The 27,717-nt window shown below is 41.6% G+C and overlaps 1 protein-coding gene across 1 annotated transcript; it reads left to right on the top strand.

Annotated features, from left to right (window-relative positions):
* Window positions 1-453: 453 nt before the first annotated feature.
* FAM83D (family with sequence similarity 83 member D) lies at window positions 454-27,380 on the top strand. Its single transcript, XM_081946194.1, has 4 exons — window positions 454-964; window positions 17,379-17,546; window positions 22,427-22,551; window positions 24,663-27,380. Exons 1-4 carry the CDS (start codon window positions 494-496, stop codon window positions 25,681-25,683), a joined length of 1,785 nt encoding a protein of 594 aa, XP_081802320.1. The 5' UTR covers window positions 454-493; the 3' UTR covers window positions 25,684-27,380.
* The last annotated feature ends 337 nt before the right edge of the window (window positions 27,381-27,717 follow it).

Consider the following 27,717-nt stretch of genomic DNA (forward strand, 5'->3'; position numbering starts at 1 on the left):
CAGGACCGACCTAGAAATCTGCAGATGCCGCGTCTACAAACGTGCACAACCACTCTGATTTAATTCTGAAGACCCAGAGGAGGCAAGGCGTTCAACAACAACTGGGACACCACTCAGATCCACCGGCTTCTTTGAAAGTCGGCTTGCGGTATTACCTACCTGGTGGAAGAACATAAAGATTACCCCACCGCGCCCAAGCCCCGGGCCTGAGCGACGGGTATCTGCTGAAGTCGAGAGCTTGGAAGGACGGTTGTTTTTTAAATCTCCAAGAAACTCCTTTATTTCTCTCGGGATTGGACCAGCCACTCCGATATGCAGCCAATCAGTGAGGCTTCCCCTCCCCTCGAGAGGCGAGACGAGAGCAGTTCCAGCCTATAACGGAAGCGCGGACGCCAGTTTGGATTCAAATTCTCTATAAAGTGCCAACTCCTCCCACGCGCCCGAGTTATTCCCCAAGGTTCGCGTCCTCCGGAAGGTGAGGCTAGCTAGGCCGATGGCGAATCAGTCCCAGTGCCTGGACGATACCCCTTTCCGGAGTTTACGTGGCTGGGAGCCCATTCCCCCTCCGGCCTATAACGAGGCGCAGCGCCTGGCGCTGGAGGAGCTTATCGCCAAAGGCCGGCCGGCTTTCCAGGCTTTCTTACGCCGGGAAAAAATGAGCTCTTTCCTTTCCGACCCCGAGATCCACGCTATTTTGCGCGCCGCCGTGCAGCCCCTTGGGACAAACGAAAGTGTCTCGACTACAGACCAAGTCCTGAACGCCTCCTTGGATTGCTCCTCGCTCACCTACTTCCCACTGCAGTCCGATGTTGAACCGCCTGTCCTAGAACTGGGCTGGCCGGCCTTTGTTACCGGCTCTTTCCGAGGACTGACCCGCGTGGAGAGTTATTTTCAGCCCTGTTTTGGGGAGATCATCTATGCTTGCAAAGAGGCGGTGCGCAAGCAGATCCGGTCAGCCAGAGAAGTGAGTGACGCGATCGAGGTCTTCCTTAGCTTGGCAAGAGCTGCGCTGCGTGGTGGGCACGATTCGGCCAGGGTTGGATCAGCCGTGGGGCGACGTTGCACGCAGATCAGACTCAACGCTGGGTTTTAAAGTCCGTTCCCACAGCCGCAAATCAACAGTCCCCGCAACCTTCTTTCCTTATTTATTTATTTATTTCGTTAAGCATGAATTAGATAACATATATGTATAAACGTGATTATGAATACATGAAATGGATATAAATACAAGGGAATATTAGGACAGGGAGGGTAGGCACGCTAGTGCGCTTATGCACGCCCCTTAAAGACCTTAGCAACAGGGTGAGGTCGACAGTAGGCAATAAGGCTAACGTTTGGGGGGTTTGGGGAAGAAACCACAGTCAGGTAGTGCATTCCAGGCATTGACAATTCTGTTACTGAAGTTCTTTTTTCTGCAATCAAGTTTGGAGCAGTTTACCATAAGTTTGTATCTATTGTGTGCTCGTGGGTTGAAGCTGAAGTAGTCGTTGACAGGTAGGACATTGTAGTAGATAAGTTTATGTATATATATTAATATTAATAAATAGATAATTTTATATATTCTATACCTACCCGCAAATTGCTGCTTGTGTTTGACGCATATCTCCTAGGACTTCGCCTTAATGTGTGGTTGGAAGTGTGGGGTGTGCGGTGATTGTAAGAAACAATTTACCTTTTCTCTTATTAGTTGATAATTTGTGGTTATCAAAAAAGCCTCCAAGTTTGGAAGTCGGATGTGGGAAAAGAAGGAGGCACTAATTTGTTGGGTTACATTGCAATACTTTCCCAAGAAAGTGTGTGTATGCTGGACTCTACCTTTATAAAAGCAGTGGACAATTACTGTGCTTAGTATGAAAGTCAAATGCCATAATAGATCGGTTTAATGTAGTGAAGGACAGCTGTTGGACTTCCAGGTCAGTGGTACACTTTCTTAGATCTTGCAGTCCCTAGGTCTGTTTATAAGTTATATACAAGCATTGATATGTAGATAATCAACATTCCAATTTTTAAAAAATGATGTAATGGATAAATGACAATGTTCTAATTTTTTTCTTCCTCCACCCCAGTAAATTGTCTTACTCACTTGGAGACCAGTGCTCCAGATTGTTGTTAAGCTTTGATTCCCAACAGTCTCGTCTGGTTTCAGTGTATAGGGAGTTGTGTTCACTAGCAGCCAGAAGCTCAGATTTCTTATCTCTTAAAAAGAAATCCTTTATCCCCATGACTCCCCAGTGTAACTGGGATTTGTTTGACTTATTTTGGGAGTAGGAGGTAAGTGTCATGTTGACTGTCAAATGTAGTTATGCTTGCATTTATTCTTCTTTGTATTACAATTGCTGTTAATGTAAACAAGGAAGGAATTACCAGCCCAATTTGAATTGAGAGCAGAAATCTTCAGTTGATATGGACTGGAGGCAAAGGCAATTCTTGAGGAATGGAAATAAGCTGTTAACCAGCCAGAGTCAATTGAAGTTGGTCTTTTGTCTACCTTAAAAAAATAAATTCATTGTTATTTTCATTCTGCTTTTCGTGCTAGAATCCTATCTCTTTTGAAAATTAATTGAAAGTACTGTGTAATTGCAGAAGCTGAAGATCTCTATAGTGAAGTTTTGTAAATTATCAATGTTGATTCCCTCAACCATTGTTATACATTATTTCAGCAAGGGCCATTTTTTAAAAAATTACATGACTCCTCACAATGCAACCTTGGGTAACTTGCAACAGTAAAAAATTCAAGATAAAAACAACAACAATAATAATAATAATAATGCCCTGGGCCTAGGCCCCTGGATGGGGCCCGACTAGTAATCAATGCCAAATCCGGCGAAACAACTGGCTGCTGTGATACAATCATATAATAACAACAACAACAATAATAATAATAAGCAAGTTGGCCTTGATTCATATTTTCTTATATCTCCTGATTGGAATTTTACATAAAACAATGATGAAATAACTCAAAATTCAAGATTAAAGGAGTGATGGTGTAATGAATTTGATATTGTATGCAAGGTAATGTAATAGTACATAAATGCTTATGCTTCATCTGTTTAAGTTTGGTTATAACTGAAGAAATTGAAGAATATCTATTTTGCAGATAATCAGAACAAGCTCTTTGAAATATTCTGCCACTTAACTGAAATGATATTTAAATAATTTATAGAAAAAATCAAGGTTAAATTGGCATTGTCAAAGATCAGCACTTAAGAGTACATATTTTTAATTAAGATTTATTATAGGGCTAGTCTTCAAAGCACTTTAGATATGATAATTTTTATAGCCCTATATAAGTAGGTTATTTTATCCTACTATGCTGTATTACTTGTCTAAGGCTATCCAGTGAATTCCAATCTCAATGGAGCTTACAATTTAGGAGCTGGAAAGGTCTGGTTTTTTACTGCACCAAATGATGCATTCATTATACCCTCTGTGGACTTTCTGTATCCTTCATCTGGTTTCCGTTGGCAATGAAAGCTCTCAGGTGACCTGCTTCCAAAATCCTTCAGCTTAGTGATCTGTTTCATACATTCCTTCTTTCTGGCAATCTAGCACCCTTTAACTCGCCTGAGCCACAGACAGCATGGCCAAAGGCAGAAACTAGAAATGTTATACAAGTAGTCCTCAATTTATGACCACAATTGAGCCCAGAATTTGTAGTTTTCCTGGGCGCTGCTCTTAAGAATCCAAGCATGGCTTAATTACAGCCAATCTGCCCAGGACTGAATTGAAACTTTATGCCATGCCTCTGGTGCTGACCATCTTCAGTTTTTTTCCCCAATTCAGTCAGTCCAGTGGACACGCTTCAAGTTTCTCTTCATTCCTAGCAGATTGCTTGGATTCTCCATTCTGACAAAAAAGAAATTTCTTTGCCTTCGTTGTGAGCAGGCTGGGTGAGCAAAATTTCTCTGTCCCTTTAATTGGTCTAAATCACTTTTCTCAGCCTCCCCTGTGTCCTGGATTCGCCTGGGTGCCGCAAGGTTGCAGGCAGCTGTTGAGGGAGGCGTGTGGGTCGGAGTGCCGACTCTAGTGTGATCGCAGTTCCCCGCTGCAATCAGGCTCTCCGCTGCCGCTGACCTCACTCGTTTAAAGGAGCCGGCGATCAGTGTGGTGCTTCAGGGCTCTCTGAGAGTTCCGGTGGCCATTTTGGGTTGCCGGACAGGCGCAGTGGCCATTTTGAAGTCAAAGGTTCCGGCCGCCATTTTGCTTCCTCTTTGTTTCCCATGCTTGTAGCCACAGCTGCCTGGTCACCTAGCTCTGCAAGTCGCCGTGTGGAGCCTTTTTGTCCGGTTTGCCAGCGACTTGGCTCTTTTCTCTCTACTGCGAGCATCTGAGGTGGTGGCAAAGGAGGTCGTGGTTCCCTGGGTCCAATTTCTGATGACATGCGTGGTGCTGGGAGCAGTTGGAGCTCGCACTGGAAGACTTCATCCTTAATGGCATTGGCTGGCCTTGCTACTTATTGCCTTCAGTGTCTCTCTTCTGAGCGCTTGGGCAACTATCTCCTCCCCTAAAGGTGGTGAATGGGGTGTCCCTGCCTTAGCAGTTAAGTCCCAATTCTCCAGCCATGGCAGACCAGGTCGCTGAGGGTTCAGAGCAGCCAGGGCCTTCCACCAGGGTATATTCCAGACAAGCTGGCAAGGCAGCCCAGGAGGCCATCAGGGGGAACAAGCCCTACTCCAGACAGGTCCAAGCAGGGCTCAGTCTCAGATAAGGACGCCATCTGCCGGCAGAAGGCCTTGGAGAAGCAGTTTTCCAAGGCCCAACAACAGGCCCAGGCCTCTAAGCCGGTCTCCCCTAGGGTGCCCTCTCCAGAGGCCCAGCCCAGGCATGGGCTAGCCATTTCTGAGAGTGAAGAGGAGGAGCAGGAGTTTTCCCCCACTGCTTCCTTTGCCATGGTGGGTTCTCCTGGACCCTCAATGGCAGACCAAGCCGATCTCTTTGCACATCCCTTGGATCTTGAGGAAGGGTCAGCTCCGGTGGGGCCTCTGGCACCCCAGCAGCTGGTCATCCAGCCCCCCTCCAGTACTCGCCCTATGCAGGATTGAGGTGCCTACCTCTCAGCGGAGATGCAAGATGTCATAACTAGAGCCATTTCTCAGGGCATAGAGGCAGGCATGCTGCAGTGGGCCAAGCGTCCACGCAAGCCCTGCCCTCTTCCGACACACGATCTCCCTCAGGAGGTGCCCTTGGCCCATCGATCTCAGTCTCCCCACTCTTTTCTGGCCAGCGAGGATTTGGACTGGGAGGAGGACATTCTCCCCAGACCGGAGCCTGAATTCTCGGGGGATGAGGGGGCTGCTTCCGAGAAACCCACCTTTACGGGGTTGTTTAAGCAGGTCCATTTCAAGACTATCCGCTTGGGTTCCGCTCCACCAGCTCAGGCAGCTCGTGATCCTGCAAACCTTTCCAAAGGGCTCTTCGAGGAGCCGATGCCAGCACAGGAAATTGTACCTGTACCAAAATTATTCCTTAATGTGGTGCAAAAACAATGGGTGCAGCCGGGTACCCTTGCCACCCCTAGTGCCAATGATAAGAAGTTGTACACGGTAGATGCAAGTCTGAAGGACTTACTAAAATTGCCTCCAGTGGACCCGCAGTGGCAGCGCTCACTTCCACCTCAGTGCTCCCATCTGATCTGGAGGGACTCAAGGCGGAGGACAAGAGAGCAGAGAACGCCTACCATAAGACTCATCAGGTGGCATCTTGGGCGATTAAAACGTCTGCCTCTGCATCCTTCCTTTCTAGGCCTCCCTACTCTGGCTGAGACAATTACTCACCAAGATTCCGGCTGGCGATACCAAATTGAGACAGGATGTTAATAAAATCATTGCAGCGACAGAATACACTGCGGACGCCACCCTGAATGCTGCTAAGTTTGCGTCCAGGTCACTGGCCTCCAATGTCACCACCCGGAGACTCTTGTGGCTCAGACACTGAAACGTGGACATGCGGTCCAAGTGGAAGCTTGCTTCTGCTCCCTTTAAAGGGGACAAGCTTTTTTGGGAGGTCCTAGATCCAGTCCTTGTTGAGAATAAGGACAAAAAGGAGGTCATGTCCTCAATCGCTAAGAAATCTGACCATAAAGGTTCCAATTCATACAGGAGGGAGCCCTTTCGGAACATGGAGCTTTTCCAAACATTCTTTCTGAGGGGGGGGGTCTGGCTTTAGGCCCTTCAGGCGATATAAGTGACCACCAACAGTCTGCTCCCATAGGAGGGCGTCTCCAACTGTTCCACGCCCAATAGGAGCAGATCACATTGGACCAGTGGGTCCTCCAAACGATCCACATAGGTCTGACCCTAGAGTTCCTCTTCCCCCTCCTCGTCACTTCATTCGTTGCCCCACCCCTTCATGTCCAGTCAAGAGGGCTCTCATGGAACAGGAGATCCTTCATCTCATGGACATCAGGGCCATCGAACCGGTTCCACCAGGTCAGGAGGGGGCAGGCTTCTATTCCATCCTATTCCTAGTTCCAAAGAATTTCGGGTGGTGGTGGTGGAGGGGAATTCTAGACTTTAAAAAGTTAAACCACCACATAGCTTACAGGAGGTTCAAAATGCAGTCCCTTCAGTCAATCGTGGGCTGCATCAGGCCAGGAGATCTACTAACATCCATAGATCTCAAAGAGGCCTACCTTCACGTCCCTATTTGCAAGGCCCACTGCAAGTACCTGAGGTTCTTTTACGCAGGCCACCACTTCCAGTACAGGGCCTTGCCGTTCGGCCTGTCATCGGCCCCCAGAACGTTTACGAAAGTCCTTGCAGCGGTGGCGGCCTTCCTCAGATCCCGTCCAGTGCGACTCCTTTGTTACCTGGACGATGTGCTCATCCAGTCGTCATCATGCCAACAAGTGACCCAAGACCTGGGTTACACACTGAGAATCTTGCAGGACCAGGTCTTCTCCATCAACTGGGAAAAAAGCCATCTAGAGCCGACAACCTGGCTGCAGCACCTAGTTGCCATCATCGCCACCGTGGGCTGTCAGGTTTTCCTGACACCAGAGCGGGTGGTGAGCCTCAAGGAACGGGTTCTACAGGTGCAGCAGTCCCCTCATGCCAAGATTGTGCAGTTATCCCAACTCTTAGGGAAGATGATCTCCTGCCTATCCATCGTGCCCTTGGCGAGGCTTCATTCTTGACCCCTACAGTGGCTCCTTCTGTCCTACCAGAGGGCCAACCAGAGCAACTCCCAGGCGATGATGCAGGTCTCACTGAAGGTACGTCATTCTTTCAAGTAGTAGCTGTCTCCTGCCCTGGCCAAGGGCACTCACTTCAAAGAGCCGGACCGTCTCACCATCACTATGGATGCCAGCTTCTTCGGCTGGGGAGCCCACCTCCACAATCAGATTGCACATGGCAGGTGATCAACTCCCGAGACAACGCACAGCATCAATTGGCTGGAGTTGAGAGCGATGAGATTTGCTCTCCACCACTTCCACGACGACATCCAGGGCCATCACATGATGGTGCTTACAGACAATGTGGCAACAACGGCGCACATAAACCGCCAGGGAGCTATGCGATCCAGATCACTGATGGCAAAGGCCGACTCCCTGGGAAGGTGGGTGGAGAAACACCTGCTCTCAATACAGGCGGAGCACATCTCCGGAGTCAACTACATCCAGGCAGATTGGCTGAGCAGGTCCATGGTCGACCATTACATCTGGTCCTGCTCCACCAACTTTCTCTGAGGTTCGGCCGACTGCTAGTCGATCTATTTGCCACCCCGGAGAACACACACCTTCCCAGATTCTTTGCCAGGTTCCACACCCCGCAAGCCGAAGGGCTCAATGCTCTTCATTGCCCGTGGCCATCAGGACTGCTATATGCTTTATTCCAGCGTTCCGAATCGCTCTTCGTTTCCTTTCAACTTGCATCCCAAGGCTGCAAAGTTTCCTCATCTACCATCGGATGCTGGTTGCGAGCATGCATCACCCTCGCCCACAGGCTCCAGTCTAAGCCGGTGCCATGCCATATCACTGCACATTCCACATGGAGCTCCTCCACGACAGCGTCCTGGGCGACTCAAGCTCCAATAGAGGAGATTTGCAGAGCGGCCGCTTGGACTTCCTTTTGTCCATTTGTTCAGAACTACAAATTGGACAAATTTCAGCGGAAGGGGCTTTTGGGAGACATGTCCTTCAGGGCATTCATTCCAGCAGAGAGACCCTAAACTCGACAGTTTCTCGCCCTAGTGACACTTAGCTTGGGTATGTCCCACGCTTGGACTCTCCAGAGCAGCACCCTAGAAAATGACCATTGGCTTACCTGAAGGGTTGTTTTCTGAGCCCTGCGAAGGAGAGTCCAACCCCACCCTGGGGTCTTTCTCCGCTGCTTCGTGCAGACTTTCTGAACTGACTATGAGGATGTACTTACAAGTTTGTTTGGATATATTGTTGGACTTATTATTGGACTTATCAGCGCGCAACAGTTCTACACCTTCATTGAAAAAAACTGAAGATGGTCAGCACCAGAGGCGTGGCTTAAAGTTTCAATTCAGTCCTGGGCAGATTGGCTGTAATTAACCCACGCTTGGACTCTCCAGAGCAGCGCCCAGAAAATGATCCTTCAGGTAAGGCAGTGGTCATGTGAAGCGAGACAGTTAAGTGAGTTTCCCCCATTTTATTACCTTTCTTGCCACAGTTAAGTGAATTTGCCTTTCCCATTGACTTTGCTTGTCAGAAGGTTGTAAAAGGTGATCGCATGATCCCAGACTCTGCAACTATCATAAATATGAGTCAGTTGCCAAGCATCTGAATTTTCAGCGTATGACCATGACCATGAGGATGCTGCAACAGTGTGAAAAACAGACATAAGTCACTTTTTGGGGTCCTGTTGTAAATTCATTAGTTAGTGTTGTTACTAATCAAATGGTTATAAGTAGAGAACTACCTGTAATTGAAATTATTAGTTGGTCACCAAATTATCAATTCCTACTTTGTATCTATTATGGATAATTACTGTATCTCTCAGTATAAATAAAAAGCCTACACTTAAGATTTTCATAACTGACCATCCCATACTAATAAGTAAACTGAAAAATCATAGCTGTTGAGCAGTGCAAAGAAAGTTATTGCTTACTCATATTGAAATGGATTACATGATTCTGGTTGAGGCTTCTAAAATAAGAAGCAGGATGGCCTCCATCATACCATAATGCTATATTTGGCATGGGAGGGATCTATGAGTTAATTCTAAAATATTGGGTGGTAGTCCTAGCTAAAAATGTTGAAGCAGGGATACCTACAGTCTTTGGAACCAATAATAAACAATTCTGTCCTTGTGATGGGCATGTTTCATGACTAATGGCATGTGAATCCATTACTTGGTGGAATGTTTTGTTTCCTGTCCTACATGCCTGTTGTATTGTGACCCATAGTGTTATAATCAGTAGGAAGAAGGAAATTCACATTACAGAGCCTCAGTGACACAGAAGTAGGAAAGGCAAATTGATTAAATGAGTACCTATCTTCTTTCTTGGCTCTGATGTAAGCAAGGTTGATAACCAAATGTCAAGATAGGTAGATGACAAATGATGTGTGTTTATTCAAAAGCCATTTATTTAGTGAACTATATTTGACAGTAGCAATATTAATAGCATTTTGTTTAGGATTTTATTCCTCAATGTCTTTCCATCAGTTTTTTCACCTAATACCATTTACCTTCTGTCGCATAATTTAGTTTATCTCTCTCTAGGAATACAGGAAGTTCTTTGTACCATGCCAGATTATTTATTTTGTCTAGTTAGTTTTCAATGGAGCCCTCTCCTTCCAAAGCTACTTATGACCTGCTTTCAAAGTTCTGATGTTCCCCCTTGCTGCCTCCCCCTGCCCCCATTGGTCATGTAACCACATTTTGGGCACTCAGCAACCAGCTTTCATTTACAGCTCTTTCTGGCATCCCACAGTCATGATCACGATTTACAATGGTTTTTCCTGAAACTGGCATTTACTTCCAGTTTCCAGCAAAACAGGCCTATAATGAACACTGGTTTGCTTATCGACTGCCACATTCACTTAATGATCACCACAAAAAAGACTATAATATCAGGTCAGTCATGTGATGGCCTGTTTTAAAACCATCGCAACTTATGATTATAATTCCCAGATTCAATTAACAGTTGTAAGGCAAGGACTATCTGTCGTTTGAATTGACATTCTATTAAGTTCTATTATTCTATTTTTATTAGAATTTATTTTTATTTCTATTTTTCTATTTTCTATTCTATTTTTCATTTGAACTTTCCTGTGGCTGGTGATTGGAGCTGCTGACTGGAAATGGGGAAGCAGAGAGAAAAAGAGGAGCAGATAGTGGCCCTTTAACTCCATTTCATTTGAATTTTCTTATGGCTGGTGATTGGAGCTGCTGGCTGGAAGGGGGGAAGCAGAGAGAAAAAGAGGAGTAGGTAGTGGCCTGCGCGCCTAATGGCACGCGAATCATATGTCCATAAACCAAAATAGTAATAATACATTCTGGATTAGTGCGCTTGAAATTGTGATTTTATTTATTTCAAAATGACTGGTTTAGTTCAATGTAATAGCTGTCTTGCACCTGTCTTTCGCAGTACTTTTTTCAGATTTGGATACTGTCCCCTTTGTAAACAAATTACTAGTCTTCATAGACAGATTATCTATCTAAAATCTCTAATCTGTGCTCTCCAAGCAGAAATTAGGTGTCCAATTCGGCCATTCCACTCTACGGAGATGCCACGATATCAGCCCCCCCCCCCCCCCGGCAAAGATCCTGCAGGAGAAGAGCAGTCTGGACAACCGTGGGATCTGGCAGGGTGAGAGCTGTGAACCATAAACACAAAGCTTTTGCTGTGACCCAGCATAACAGATATAACGCCCTGGCTGACCCTCATGGGGACACTAAAGAGACAGGTCAAGGTAGTTGTGATAATGATGACTCAAATAAGCAGGGGATCGTGGTCCAAAATGAAGAACTTACTTCGGAAAGGCGAAATAGGGAACCAGGAATCACACATCAGTCGCACAAGAAGAGCAAGGTATGCAAAAAGAGAAGTCATCTGTTTGGTGATTCAATCATAAGGGATGTAAATTTAGGAAAGGATATGGAGGTTTTAATAGAGGTCAGGTGTCTGCCAGGTGCTACTGCCAGCAGAGACAAGAGGCGTATTCTTAAGATAGTCAAGAATGCAAGTAAGGACTGTAATGTTGATGCTATTATACATCTTGGCACAAATGATCTGTCCCAAAAAGATGTACTTTCTGTGAAGAATGATTTCCAGAGCTTGGGGTATGAATTTGGTAGTATAGGTTGTAGGCTAATCTTTTCAGAGGTTTTACCAGTATATAAGGAACAAAAAGGGAAGGGTGTAGCAGAGTTTAATGTGGCTAAAGGAGTGGTATAAAAGGGAAGGCTTTCGTTTTATTAGTCATGATGTCTGCAGCTGGTCCAATGAAAAACTGTACAAAAGAGATGGTTTGCACCCATCCAAGAAAGGGACTGAGTTACTTGGCATTAAATTCACATATTTTCTGGATAAATATTTAAACTGAACAGCGGGGACAGAGAATTAATTGATAAAGAACATTTCTGTGCCCAGCAATCAAAAATTCATAGGGTTATCAGTGTATGTAACACAGATGCTTGTGCGGGTAAGATTATCACTCCCGCTGTCAAGCAAAACCATGTATTTAATAGTGAGTGCCATACCATGTGCATGAATCATACAAGTGGCAAGAAAATAGGGGCAGTCAGGCATAACACAGGTTATGTAGACAGTAAACACAGGGTCAATCAAAATGGACTCAAATGTCTATACACCAATGCACAGAGTATGATGAATAAACAGGGCGAATTAGAAATTCAAGTAAAAGAGGGCAGATACGATATTGTTGCCATTACAGAAACTTGGTGGGATGAAACCAACAAATGGAACATACAGCTAGAAGGATTTAAATTATTTAAAAGAAATAGACCAAATAAAAGAGTAGGTGGAGTTGCACTATATATAAGAAATAATTACCTCTCTACAGAAATAGAGCACAACAATGATGAGAACTATCTTGAATGCATTTGGGTCAATATTAAAGGTTTTTTTGCGGGGAAATGACATTGCCATAAGTCTATACTACAGGCCACCCAACGAAGCAGAGGAAGTAGTTGAACTTTTTGCTAGTCAGCTAACTAAGATATGTAGGATGTACACCACAATAGTAGTGAGGGATTTTAACTACCCTGACATCAACTGGGAAACAAACTCTGCACCAAGTGGAAGATCCAACAGGTTATTTTTTAAATTTATATATCACTTGATTCCCAGTGACCTGGCAGCCTATGATGGCCAGAATAAGGAATTGCACAAATCCAGAAGCATGTTTGATAGAAGAAACACCCCCTCTCCCAATATTTATTAAAAAATTAACAGAAAATTGTTTCTGGATTTATAGTCCAAATTATCACAATTCCATTTGTTGTGTTTGATTTCTTGTCTTTCCACTTCACATAGCAGCTGTAATTTCTTCTATGCTTACTAATGGGTGGAGATACCAGGGTATGAATATTTCACTCAGCTGTTTTCTAGTATTTCTGGCTGTTGATAGTATGACACCATCTAAGGCTGATCACCTTAGTATCATTTTGTGATACTAATACAGCTATAGATTTTGAGATTTCTAGTCTTATTCAGAAAAAAATGCATTGTTTACAAATTCATATGAATGTTCACCATCTGGTGAGGTGATACTAGATTTTTCAAATGTGATATAGCCTGTAATTAAAGTTCTAAATTAAAATTCCCATCATTTCTAAACAAGTAATTATGCTAAGCAGAAAATATGCAATTTGCAGTCCAATATGTTTTGCTTAGAAGATACAATGTAGTTGACATTGTACTGATGTGAGACATCATGAAATAGTCTAGGCTTTCTCTGAAAATTGACTAATTTGATTAATTATTCTATCAAAACATAGCACTGGTGATAATTTGATTCTAAAGTTTCCAACTTGATACACTTTAGTTTGTGTACTCTACCTCGTCTAAGCCCAGTTCACAGTGTTTAAGATCATGGGATTATATCCTGAAATATCGGATGGATATCGGTTATGAAAAGGCTGTATGTACCATCCAAATCTAATGAGATCTGTTCTCTGGCTACTGTTTTTTTAGTATCTAGATTTGGTAGAGATGAATGGAATAGAAAATCAGGGGCACGGACTGGACTGTTGTCTCCTGTGGACAGGGCTGATTAACTGGTTAGGGCTTGAAAAGTGAAAAAATCACTATGATACATAGTGAATTGCTGATCACCAAAAACTAAGAGTAAAAAAAGACACACCACCTGGAGGCATCTACAGTTAGCCATGGTAATGACAAAATATTCATTTTTATTTGCAACAATGCCCTTTCGTGTCAATATTGTGACATTGCATACAACTTCTTCATGACGTTTTTTTGTGTGTGTTGCATTTTTCTTTACTATCCCTTGTGCCACCTGTCTTACGTTTTGTTTCTAAATTTCTAAACATCATTCTCAGTCCAAACAGTGGAACTTGCAAACTATCAAGTACAATTTAACTGTAGAGTATATGAAATGACATCTATATGATAAAAATAGCCTGCTTTTCTTTTTTCCCTTCTGTCCTTCATGTTGAATGATTCAACCTTCTTGTTTGTAACTGCTATTCAGTGATTCTGTAGAAAGCCCCACATTTCAACTTTTGAAACCTCTTTGGGCCCTATTTGTAGTGGCAGTATGCACTAGAGCAGCGGCCCCTAAGCTTTTGGGCACAAGGGACCAGTTCCATGGTAAAAGGTTTTTCCGCAGACCAAAGTGGGGCATGGTTTCTTGTGCTGCCTGCATCTTGCGGATGGTGCTTCTTCACTTTTTTGCATGGACCTGCTTCTGGCATGCCATGGACCGGGGGGTTGGGGACTCCTGCACTAGAGATAAATGTAAGTGCTCGAAAATACAACTCATAGTAGGTGCTCTTTACTATTTGTATTATATTGAATTTGGACTCAAGCTAAATAGAGTGGTGTACTACCATACATATTGAAGTACCACAGTTCAGTGAACCGTTCCAGAGTCCAGTTCTCTAAAATAAATTGCCTTACCTTGATCTCCAAATCATTGATCTTGTTGATGAGTTCCAGGTATCTAGAATCCTTAGCTAGCCTTCTATTTCAGCTGAGGGATGTGGATAGTCATATTCCATATTCCAGTTGGGAAAGAGAATTTTTAAAGGCAATATACAATACTATAGCAGTATCTACATATTCAGGTCAAATAACCTCCATTGTGCTATATACTCACTGTAATTGTTAACTGGATTGCTGTAATCACTTGGGGGATGTTACTTCTTTCAATATCCTTCCTTGACAGATTGAAATATACACAAACAGACAAATATGCAGTGGAATGCAGTTACACATCTGCCTAACGGAATGTTGGAATGGTGCCTGTTGTAGGATAAGCTCCATTTACTGCGGGGCAAACGATTTTATAAAACAGATGTAAAATTCACTTTTCAAGTACAGTTTGGACTTTTTCAGGAAAGCAGAAGTTGCACAGACAGGTTTACAAGAGAAGAATGTGGGAGTGAATTGGTACAATTAGGTGGTCTTGAAAAAAAAAGCACATGGGAGTGGTAGTTGCCCAGAATAATTTATTTGATAAGTATTGGCTGTCATTTGCAGTCAAAGGAAATTTTAGATATTTTCAGGGCAAAGATGGTCATTGATCTTTCCACACAGGGATCTACAGTCATTGCTGCATTTTATTTTCAAATATGTTGCTATTATGTTGATATGATTGATGGATTTTGGAGAAGAATAGGCAGAAATAGCTATGTTCTGGATGTTTCAATAAATTTCAATCTTTATCATGCAAGTTTGACATTTCCATAGGATATCCCGCCCAAAGATTGGGGTGTGTACTGTGCAGTGTATGTATTCATTTGGCTGACACAATACTAGACCAATGTACCTGTAATTCTTGTATAGCCACTTTATGATTGTATAGCTTATTTTCTTTCGGTCATCTTATTTAGCTTTCCTAATTCTGTAGTCCATGAGGCTTGATGAAATCCAGAGTGTTAAACTGTTAACAAAACTGAGGACAGAAATAAGTTTGTGATAGCCCTATTGAAGCCACTAGTTCTCAGAATTTAATATTCCCGGGGGGGGGGGGGGATTAATGCTTTACATGTAGATGCAAGCAAGATATTCACTAAAAGTTATTTAGAAACATGATTAGGAATATCAGAATAGGTAGTATATGGACCAGTGTTCAAGTGTTTTTAAAGGAACTTCATATAAATAGCTATATATGCTATCATAATAATATTAATGTTGTAAAAGTAGTTCATCAGGTGGATTGCAAGGCAAAATCAGGACTTGCATATCTGGAATATATCAGTTATCTATCTAGGACAATTGGTGTGCTCTAGATGAAGTATTTGACTTACTCAATGTGATAGGCTAAAAAGTAGCTGGGTATGTGTGGCTCAATATGAAATATGAACAAAGTGTAGTTTAGCATGTTATACAGACAGGCAAATGGTTTAATTTGGCTTAGGTTATTTTGGTTAACATGTCTTAGAGTTTGGAGTTTCAAGGGCCACAGTAAAATATTAAATTGACTCAAAGGCAATTCATTTAGATCATAATAGGAAAGGTACATTTTACAAAAAAGAAATGTGAAGGAAGGGAAGGAAAAACTCTTTGAGTTGCTGTACAGGAAACAGCCACTAGATTACATGATGGGATGTTTAGACAGGTAACCTGGATTGTATTGTCATGTAAAAGATTACTTTTTAAATTTCTGTCTGCCAAACAACTGGTTAAAAAATCCTGGGAATGAAAGAACATAAAGTGCCAGAGCCAGATATCACTTTTCTTGAAGAACATACAAATCTCTGCATAAGAATGAGAATTTACTAAATAGTAAATTATTCTTCTATATCACTGATGGAAAATCATAGTGATGTCGTGATTTAGGATGGCGTCTATAAATGTGCCACAATTAATATACAAAAGGTATTTGATAACCCAGAGACATGAAAAGCATTGTTCTCGTGAGGACTCTTTTTCCGCCCTTTCCTTGTATAGGATTGTAAAAATATCAGGCAATTAGTGTTTACTTCCAGCATCCAGGAATACTTGACATTCCTATACAAAAGCAGTGCCAAGTTCTAATAATTTGTCATTCCTGTATTTGGCACATTTATGTGTGTTTGTTTAGTGCTCCAAAAATGAGAAGACACATGTAGCTTGTAGATTTGTTTTGAACAGTTTCAAATCCTAAATACAGTGCTGACATTCCCAACACCACCTGCAGCAAGCTGGTACTTGGCTCAATTTCTGCCTTGAAGGAAGGGAGTGGAGAAAATGTTGAAAGATAGTTGACTTTGTTACAGTAGCTGCTAGTGGTCATGATGAAAGTAATTATACAAGTCCAACATATAAGGTTAATTGCAGGAACGTGTGATATTTTCAACAGAAGTGAAAGAAAAATACTACAATCTTTGCATATTTTCTGGATTGGGCTTCATTATCTGAGATTTTTATCCCAGAATTCAATTGCCAGTATGACCATTGCTATACAACTTTATATACTTCAGTTTATGCAGCTTGGGGAAGGCTGCTCTAGACTGTAAGAACAAACCTTTATTGAAGATAAGAAATCAGTGGCTTCCCCACCCTCAATGCTAGCTATCCAGGTAGTTTCTTAATCAGCTAATTAATAGGCTGCGTAGGATTGGTTATGCTAAAAGAAAGAACGAAAACCACGATTCCTCCCAGCAAATAGGTTGCAATTACAGGTTTGTTGGTAAGCTTGGTGAGCTTTTCCTAACTCCTCAATCCTGTAAAATAAGCAGTGACGAAGAATGTGAAGCTCCTCAGCTGGGGCATTTAACGCTGAGGCAGAGTTTTTAATATGCAAGCAAAAATCACTCTACATATTCCTCCAACATATTTATTCAATAAGATATGATATAATACAGAAGATACATATGTTTTTAAAAATTGGATGAAATGGGAAACTATATACAGGCCTGATTTATCCACATATATGAATTTCTTAAATTTCATGTCATCATGGAAGAATATATGTTTCACATTGAAAATATAAAGCATACCTTTTTCTAATTCATTAGTCCAGTAGCACTAAGAGAACAGAGATGTTCCATTGCACTTTTTAGTTGGAAAGAAGAAGGGTTATGAAAGGAATGTCTAAGCGTTTGAGCTATGAATATTCATACTAGCTAAAAATTATGGAAATGGCATCTAGAATATCTGCATGGTATATTGAGAAAAGTTGTGCCACAGCATGGAAAGATATTTCATTTTGTGCTAAAGCCTCTTGATAAAATGTTTGTAATGTTGGAATTCATTTCATTTTTATCTTCAAGGTTATTGCCGTGGTTATGGACACCTTCACAGATATGGACATCTTCACTGACCTTCAGGAAGCTTGTAAGAAGAGGCTGGTCCCTGTGTATATACTTCTGGATCAGAATTTTCTCTGCCATTTCTTGGAAATGTGCAAAAACTTGGAATTCTCACCTGAACAGGAAAATGTATGTTATGGGGCATTTCTATCTTTACATATACATACACATACACAAGATTATTTGAAAACTGTTGAAAAAGAGGAGAAAGTCATAAACTATTTTAGTAATAATGTCATTAATAACATTTGATTTCATAAATGATATTAAAAACTTCAGAAGTAGGTAGTGAAGTGTCTGCCTTTCAAAATGACTTTCTCTAGAACCGTGATGGCGAACCTATGGCACGCGTGCCACAGGCGGCACGCGGAGCCATTTCTGAGGGCACGCGAGGCACTGCCCTGTCAGCTCTAGTGCGCATGCACCCGCTGGCCAACTGATTTTCGGTAGTTTTTTTTAATCTCCGGAGGATTCCCTGAAGCCTCCAAAGGGCGAAAAACAGCCCAATGCAAAGAGAGCTGCCGGAACGGGGAAAGACAAGTGGCAAGGAAAGAGGCTTCTTTCACTCGTGCTGGCTGCTCTGTTCCCCCCTCCCCCTGCTACTAAAAAGGATCCTGCCCGATCGCTTGAATCCACAGGGAAATGAGAGAGCTGCCAGCACAAGTGAAAGAAGCCTCTTTTCTTGCCACTTGTCTTTCCCCCGTGCTGGCTGCTCTTTTCCCCCCTCCCCCCTGCTACTAAAAAGGATCCTGCCCGATCGTTTGAATCCACAGGGAAATGAGAGAGCTGCCAGCACGGGGGAGACAAGCGGCAAGGAAAGAGGCTTCTTTCACTCGTGCTGCCTGCTGTGTTCCCCCCCGCTGCTACTAAAAAGGATCCTGCCCGATCGCTTGAATCCACAGGGAAATGAGAGAGCTGCCAGCACAAGTGAAAGAAGCCTCTTTTCTTGCCGCTTGTCTTTCCCCCGTGCTGGCTGCTCTGTTCCCCCCTCCCCCCTGCTACTAAAAAGGATCCTGCCAGATCGCTTGAATCCACAGGGAAATGAGAGAGCTGCCAGCACGGGGGAGACAAGCGGCAAGGAAAGAGGCTTCTTTCACTCGTGCTGCCTGCTGTGTTTTCCCCCCCCCCCCCCCCGCTACTAAAAAGGATCCTGCCCGATCGCTTGAATCCACAGGGAAATGAGGAGAGCTGCCAGCAGGGGGGAAAGACAAGCAGTAAGGAAAGAAGAAAAGAGGCTTCTTTCACTCAACGTGGCTGCTGTTGCCCTTTTCTCCATTTCAGTGCTAGGGCATCGAGGTTGCCCCACCCACCATCGCCCAGGTCCTCACTTCTCCCAAACATTTCTTTGCCTACCTGATTTCCAGCTCCATCACGTTTCTTGCCATCGTGTGCAGAGAAACAAAGTTTGTGGGACTAAAAAAAACCTTCAATCAATTACAACTTGGGGAGGGGGAAGAGATCTCGCAAAGTTGGAATTGATTGATTGAAAGGAGTTTTTTTTTAGTCCCACAAACTTTGTTTTCCTGTCCAAAACGACAAGAAACATGATGGAAAAATGCTACGGAGGGGAAATTAAATAGGCAAAGAAATGCTTGGGAGAAGCGAGGACCTGGGCGATGGGGGGTGGGGCAGGCTCCATGGAGTGGTGCTGAAATGGAGAAAAGGGCAACAGAGCAGCCACCTTGAGGGGGGAAAAGCTGCTTTTCCTTATTTCCTTGCTACTTGTCTTTCCCTCATGCAGATTGGTCTCTTCCTCATTTCCCTTTGGACTGCAGTGACCAGGCAGGATCCTCTGTGCTAGCAGAGGGGAAGCAGAGCAGCCACCTTGAGGGGAAAAAGCTGCTTTTTCTTTTTTTCTTGCTGCTTTTCTTTCCCCTGTGCCAGCAGCTCTCTTCATGATTTGTCTATTGACTGTAGTGCCCAGGATCCTCTTTAATAGAAGGGGAGAATTTAGCAACTGGACTCACACCTGCCATTGTAAAAAGGGCCCAACCTTTACACAGGAGAATGATAAGGGAAGGTTTTTTGACACAGGAGCACACTTGAGCATCCCTCCACCCCCACCCCAATCTCTGCCCGTTAGTGGCAGAGCAACTTCTCCCCTCACTGGGTGTTATCCAAGGGGAAGCAGCCAGAGCAGGGAGTGGCGAGGAAGCCTTGTGCAAAAATGCACGGTCCACACAGGTGAGCGGGGACATTACGTTATGTGGGTCGGCACTCGAGTTCGTGTGATAGCGCGCACGTATGTGCTTTTGCACCCGAGGCGAAAAAGGTTCGCCATCACTGCTCTAGAAGATGAAAGTTTATCTACACTGATAAAATAGCTTTACAAGCTATCTTACAATCTCTACCAAAGAGAGTATCAATGATGCATCCACGGCTGTAGAAAATAAACAAGTAGTATAATCTCAGAAATTTGTAGAATTAGTTTAGCATATATCCATCTGATAACTTAAAGAGGATTAAGGTTCCCTATCTGCTATATTTTTTTCTCTATTTACATTTAATATATGAATATTGTCCAGTTACCAGCATAATTTTTTTGACTGGTAAATAACTAAAGGCTAGGCTCACTGTCTCATTTCAATTCTGTATGGAGACAATGTGGAGGCAATGGAGCCATTTTATCTGTAACCCAAGCTATCTTTCATAGATGCTGAGCAACTTTAGTTTCCTACTAGTTTAGCAAATACTTTGAGATCCATTACTAACCAAACTATGGTTCTAGTTTTCTGTAGCATGTACTTCAAATCCCCATTAAATGGAATATGAACAAAAGTTCAATTGATCTGGTTAAGACTTCAAGTACCTAGCATCCACTTCTAACCCCTCACTCACTGAAAAATCCAATTGAAACTTTGTATTAGAGCAGAAAAACAGTCTTAATATGTGCTAAGTCAATAATTATGCTCCTATAACAATATAATTTTATAAAGCAAATGTTCTGCTTTATACTTTATACATGTTCTGTTATGTTCTGCACAACCTTGTGTTTATAAAGATGCTCCAACTTTAGAAGCTACTAAGTTTGTTTCTGAATGCCATACTTTACACCTTTCTCAATATGAAATGCACTTCTTCATCTGGAGTTTGACTGCATTTCTCTTGGGGCCTGCCTGAGAAATTGACAACTCAAATTTGGTTAAATCACTTAACCCTCCTGGATAGATTTTCTTCATCACTAAGGAGGCAAATTATTCTGATCCAGCATATTATGGCAGTATCTTCACTCAGCCTAGATAAAGCTTTAATCAAAACTAAACAAAGGATTTGGAATTTAGATTTACAAAATGTCAGGAATCAAATAATCCATTTCTATTATAGCACAATTGTAGACTCTTCATTGTCAGTTCCTGGCTACTTCTGTAACAACCTGCATATTTCATATACAGTTATCGATTTACGACCTGCCACTTAGTGACTGTTTGCAGTTCTGACAGACCTTCCTATGAGGTCCTTATGATGCAGATTTAAAGTTTCTCAACAGTTGGGCTCTCTTGCAGTCAAATGACTGTAAGTGGGTAATCAGCAACCAAGCTGCATTTACGGTCATTTGTAATGTCCCACAGTCATATTTACTTTACTTTACTTTATTTCGTATTTCTAGACCGCCCCCTCTCCCAAAAGGGACTTGGGGCGGTGTGCAGTCAGGCTAAAACACAAATAGGATGCATATAAATAAATACATAAATACATAAATGGAGGAGGCTATATAAAACTGTACCTTCAAATAAAGCATTAAAAGCAGTATTTAAAAACAACCCCTAAAAATACCCCAAAAAATTGAATTTAAAATAATTACCCATAAAATTCCCCAATTAAAATATCTGCCAGGAGGTAAGATAAAACTATGAGTGGGCCAGGCCAGCTGTATCACCATGTTTTATGAGTGTTTTGCTAAAAACCAGCATTTTCTTACAGTTTTTGGCAATATTGGGCTTCTTAGTAAATCCTTAGTTCATTCATTTAACAACCATGTCAAAAATAGTCTAAAATTAAGTTGCGATGGGCAGGTACCATTTGATCATAACTCATGGACTATCTGTTGTATGTGGGGTTTTTTAAAATTTGATTTCAATTGGAGCACTTCTTATTATAACTATAGAAAAATATATTAGCCTCCCATGTAGCAGTTGTATCTGGCACTGCTCAGATTCAGATGTTGAGTCAGTAATTCATTATATTGTTCATTTCTCATTTACGGTCTATAGCATCTGGCATTCATAAACCTGGTTTTTAGAAATTTGATCAAAAAAATTCTAGTCTTCTGAAAGACTTAATTTGGATTGCCACATTTTTAGGAACAGCTGCAGAAGCTAAGTGATATCTTATCAACAAATGTTTCAGGCGTAGGTTTTTCTTTTCCTGTATTCTTAATTTTGTATTTGTATTTTGTTGAGCTAGTACTATAAATAAAGGATTTGATTCAATTTCTGTCATTCTTATCATTTTTTTCCAGTAGTTGTCCCTTGAAGCAGATTTTCTTGACATTTCTTAATACTGTGGCTTCTGTGACTATTACTAATAAGAATACTGATTTACTGGTTTGATAGTGTACAGAAGCTCTAATGGAGAAATCTGCAGTTGAAGATAAGAATAGCATTGTGTTGTTTAGTCATAAATCTTTGTTTCTGCACTGTCAAGCCCATTTTATCCCTTCGCCATATCAAAGGAATTGAATGGATGAGGCACAGTTCCATCCTTTTAACTGACAGCAGAAAAAATCTTAAATCACATAGAAGAAAAACAATCACTAAGATTAATTTTGAAGTTTCAATTTTGGAACAAAGAAATGCATGGAACTCATTAGCACTCAGTAGATAAGCATGTTACCCTTACAATAGCCCCTTGTTTTCTTGGAGGATGAGAAAGTTGACTTGACAAAGCCCCAAACATTTATATTTCACTATATTATAGTTCTGCATTGCCATTATAGCCCTTTTTATATGTAGGTGGTTAAATACATTGCCTTGGTAATTTTGTCTAAAATTTTGTCATTTTGAAAACAGTTAATGAGAGTCCGAACTATTACTGGAAACACATATTATGCAAGATCAGGAGCTAAGATAATTGGGAGTGTCCATGAGAAGTTCATGCTTGTTGATGGTGTAAGAGTGACTACAGGCTCCTACAGGCAAGTATCTGTTATAAACTAGCTTGGTCTCTTGGCTTCAATAGGTGGACAAACTTTGTTCAGCTGAGTAACTCAGTTGACTTGACATAATTTTCCATAATCCTCCAGTATTATTTACTGCTAATAACTTAGTATTGCAGAAAGGCATCCAGGCAGGGAAAGTTAAATTCTCTCTTAGTAGATCCAAGAATAGATGTGCATTAATGTTTCTGTATGGAGTTTGGTATGGAACTGGTTTCTTTTGGGGTTTTGGTTTTCATATTTAAACTGGGTTGCCATAAAATTTCAGCTACGAAAAACATATGAAGTGCTTTTTGTAAGATATAATATTGAAGAAGAGAAAAATGCACTTTCACACAGGCTTCTTTCTTTTATAAACTTTGTTATTGGAAGACTGAGTTTCATCAAATTAATAATACCATTAACTTGGAGTAGGTCTAATAAGGTCTGCCTGGACTGCCATAAGCTTTTATTTATACATAGCCTGTGGGCTAGAGTTTATTCTTTACTTCATATGTTACTCTTTACTCTATACTTTAGAGTTTATTCTTTATTCTATACTTGTAGCCATAGAGGATTCTAGTCCCATTGGAGTTCTACACTATTAGTGCAGTGCTGATTTAACATTCTTAATATATTCAAATAAGATTCATAGGGCATTTATTACAAAAACCCAGAATAACTTTCTATTCATTTGTAAAGAATCTTATTTATAAACACTTCAAATCCTATAACTGTAGGTGTAGCTTATTCAGTTAAGACTAGGAAGGCAGAGATTCAAATTTACCCATGGAATGACTTTGAGCAAGTGTTATTCTCAGTTTAATCTATTGCAGACATAAATATCTAATACATCTTTGTGCCCATTTTTCCCTAGATTATAATCTCTTGCTCAAAATATATCCGTAAGCACTTTAAAATGCATAATTAGATTGTTATTCTTCTAGTGTAGGCTTGTCCTAATAGCCATCTGACAATTAGCTAATAGTCATTTGACTTATTAAGCAGCAATGATTAAAGTTCTTGGTTTCCCATTACGTAGTTAACTTATTATTCTTTCCTAAAGAACTCCCAAATATATTGAGAAGAAAGTACAAGATATAATATAGTGTAATCTTTTGTCTTATACTGTTAATGTAACTAGTTTTTTTTTTTACCAATTATATATAAATTGCTGAAGATTGACTGAAAACTAAAAATTACCTTGCCAGCAATTACTGTATTTTTTGTACTATAAGACTCTCCAGACCATAAGACGCACATAACTTTTCAGGAGGAAAACAAGAAAAAAAAATTGCCTCCTTGCAGCAAACAGCCTGTTCAGCCTCACACAGCCTGATTTATCATGAACAGCTGATTGGCGGTTGGATCAGCCTCCCAGAATACTGCTGATCAGCTGTTCCAGGCTGTGGGGATCGCCGCCTATCACCACTTCCACGCATGCCATTTTTGGCCTCCGCACGTCCCATGTTCAGCCTCTGTGCATGTCATTTTCAGTCTCCATGCACCCCATTTCCCACCCATTCCATGTGGCAGGGATCGCCACTGCTGTTCAGCGGCGATAGGCGGCAGCAGCAATCCCCACTGCCTGAAACAGGTAAAAAATGGGGCACGTGAGGGCAGCGATAGGCGGCGATCCCTGCAGCCTGGAACAGCTGATCAGTGGTATTCTGGGTGGCTGATCTGACTGCCAATCAGCTGCTCATGCCTAATCAGGCTGTGCTGAAGCTCACCAGGCTGCTTGCTGCAAGGAGGCAAATTACTGGGAGGCAGAGGCCCAAGGGTGGGGGCTGGCAGGTGGGCAGGGCTTTGGCAACATTCACTCTATAAGATGCACAGACATTTCCACCCACTTGGGGGGGGGTACATCTTATGGACCAAAAAATACGGTAAATGTTACAGTATTGTTTGGAATAAGTAGAAGGCTCCCGCTCAATAAATTTGTTTCAGATACATGATTGCTATGTGTTCCTCTATGAATTAGTGTCTCAGCCTCAACCTATCTGATAAATCGTCTACTGATAACTGTCTACTTTAAAGGGAAGGGAATTAATTTAATTATTTCATGCTATAAATGTGTCGTATAATATTTCCTCTTTTCATCTTTTTAGCTTCACTTGGACTGATGGGAAGCTGAACAGCAGCAATTTATTACTACTCTCAGGCCAAATAGTGGAACATTTTGATTTGGAGTTCCGAATCCTGTATGCACAATCTAAGCCTCTTAATTCAAAGCCGCCTCAAAGCTGCAGGACTAGTGTTTGCCATGAACATCTAGTCAATAAACTAACACCTTGCAAAGATTTCACTGTGGGTAATCTTCTGAGAGCTGAATTTGCTAGGCTTTCAAGCTCCCCCAAGAAACTTGAAAGAGAAATAGAACAGGTGAAAGAGCTCCAAGGGGGGCGGATGAGTGCTAAACGGCCACACCTTAGTGGTGAAGAGGAATGGCATAGTGCTTCTGAAATCCTAACAAAACCTAAACAGACAAACAGCCAGTCAACTCAGACTGAAACGTTAGATGAGAAGCGAACAACAACATTCTTAAATTGTGCCACACAAACTATTACTTCTGTGGCTTCAGCCACCACCCAGACCACTACTCGATCCAGAATGGTGGGCACTCAGACGGCAGTTGTATTCAAGACTTCTATGACACAGACTGACAAAAGAGATAATGTGGAAGTACCCGTGACTCAGAGAGTACCCGTGGCTCAGAGAGTACCTGATCAGAGGATTCCTGATCAAAGAATCTCCCCTAAAGAAGGGTCTCCTATTTCTAGAAAGTCCACCTCAACTTCTTCTAGTGCACGATCACTTTCTTCATTGTCCTCCCAATGTTCTCGGGCAAGTTCTACTGGTTCGCTAACATCTCTTAGGTCTATTGACTATTCTGTCAATCATCGAGGAGATTATTTCCGCAAACTAAACAAGGAGAGGGAATTTCACTATTCGGTCATTCGGTCCAAGCTTAACCATATGGTTTCCATGCTCGCTAGGAGAGGAAGTGCCGCTGAAAATTACAGAGGTTGCCATCCAATGAGGTGTAACTTAAAACCTAGACAACAGATTAGCACAAGCCTAATAAATCTTAGAGACTTTGCACTGTATACTTCAAGTGACTGCTTCTGAGAAATGCAGGAGGAAGCTGTTATATACATAGTAATCAGCAAGGAGATGCTTCTCTTCTTAAACTGCCCACTTCTGTAGTATTACAAGACTTGATTGAGGCATGGGGAAAAAAATCCCTCGTGTGCAGCAGAACCATTAGGTGGAGCTTCCTTAAGAGTACAAAAGAAGGCACTCTTATTTTATTCTATAGGATTTGTTTTAGGTACAGCTGTTGGAGGTATGCCAGGCCTTGTACTTCAGCCTGCTTATTTTGTGGTACTTTATGAATATTTGGGCATAAGGGGGATTGGCTTCTTGTCAATGCAGTTTTTCTAAAATTTCAAAAAAATATATTATCTAAGCATATGATACAATCAAGCCACTTCTCAAGCCTCACAGTAGCTCTTCTACTAAATAGAATAGAATAGAATAGAATTCTTTATTGGCCAAGTGTGATTGGACACACAAGGAATTTGGCTTTGGTGCATATGCGCTCTGTACATAAAAAGAAGATACATTCATCAAGAATCATAGGGTACAACACTTAATGATAGTCATAGGGTACAAATAAGGAAACAAATCATACTAAGGAAATAATATAAATTGTAAGGGTACAAACAACAAAATTACAGTCATATAGTCATAAATGGGAGGAGATGGGTAGAATAGAATATAACTTTATTATGGTCATAGACCAGCAATAGACATCACAATGTATATTAAAAAATAGTACTGACATTATAGTACATTAATAGTGGATAATAACATCCTTGTTAAGGAAATACGTTTTTTTCGAAACGTTAAGGTCACTCCCTAGTTTATGTAAGTGGAGAGCTGATTATGTGAATAAATATTTTCCAAAAATTGTTAGAGATATCTCCAGGAAATTGGCACAAGATGCCAGCTATAATTCTGTAACCAATTTTTTTCTTGTAGACATTGCAGCAACACAGAATTTTGCCGCTGCACACATAATAGCCGGGTTTGAGTCCTGGAGGAGAAAGCCTACATAAAAATTGTCTGCCCTCCTTGGCAATCTCTCTAATAAAGGGAAAATATACACTGACCTATAAACTTTATATAACTCACAGTACAATAAAACGTGAGATATCTTCGATTTCTCCTTTACCACATATACATATCTGTTCTGCTATTGGTGTTTTCTTATACCTGCCCTGAAGGAGTGCTGAGGGAGAATATTAAATCTGGCTCTGAAGAAAGCTATTCTTTGTTTTAGGAAGATCAGATCATTTAGATATCTTGCCGATTCCCATACACCCTGCTTGATTGTCTCCCTACTGTGGAAAGACAACCTATTTAGTTCTTGGAACTCCATGTCCTTCATTCTATTGATTACTACTTGCTTTGCTTGGTAAAAACCTAGGGACATTAAGAATGTCAGTGAGAGTCCATAGGATCTCAGCTTGTGGTCTATCGCCTGTTTCCAGGGGGAGGGGTAGTTATCATTCTGTCAGGGTTCCAAGTAACACCCCCAACAAAAGAAAAATATGCCGTTGCCTTTAATGTATGGAAAATTTTCCACATGTCTCTTGCTAATCTTACGCTATAGTTAGACATATAGTGTTGATGAATTGAATAAAAAGCATTTATTTGCAACTATGGATTTTAGCAAAATAGGTGGAATGTACATTTTGAAAATAAAATATTTTTTAAAATGAACTTGTTTCCAAAAGTGTTAAGACATTTGAGAATTCAAATCTAGTCTCTTGTCATTGTATCTCTGATGAGGTTCACAGTTTGAGTCTGAAAACTTTTGATTAGGGTTCAGTTTTGGTGTCATATTGTACAAACCATGATTAATGGCTTAATGTATTGAACCTGTTAACTGTGATATCCGAAACACATGGTAACACCAAATGTGCTATTTTAGGATTTGTGAATCCTACTTGTAAAGCTGCCATGCAACAATTGTTAAAAAAAGCAATTAGCTCTTATTTCCAGTGGAGGCATGGTGAAATAAAGATGGTTCCAACAGAGATTGACCATGGTTATGATCAAAGAACCTTAGACCATGGTCTTCCACAGGTCTAAGCC

The sequence above is a fragment of the Natrix helvetica genome, assembly GCF_964273705.1.
Source record: "Natrix helvetica genome assembly, chromosome: 3".
NCBI classification, from domain to species: domain Eukaryota; kingdom Metazoa; phylum Chordata; class Lepidosauria; order Squamata; family Natricidae; genus Natrix; species Natrix helvetica.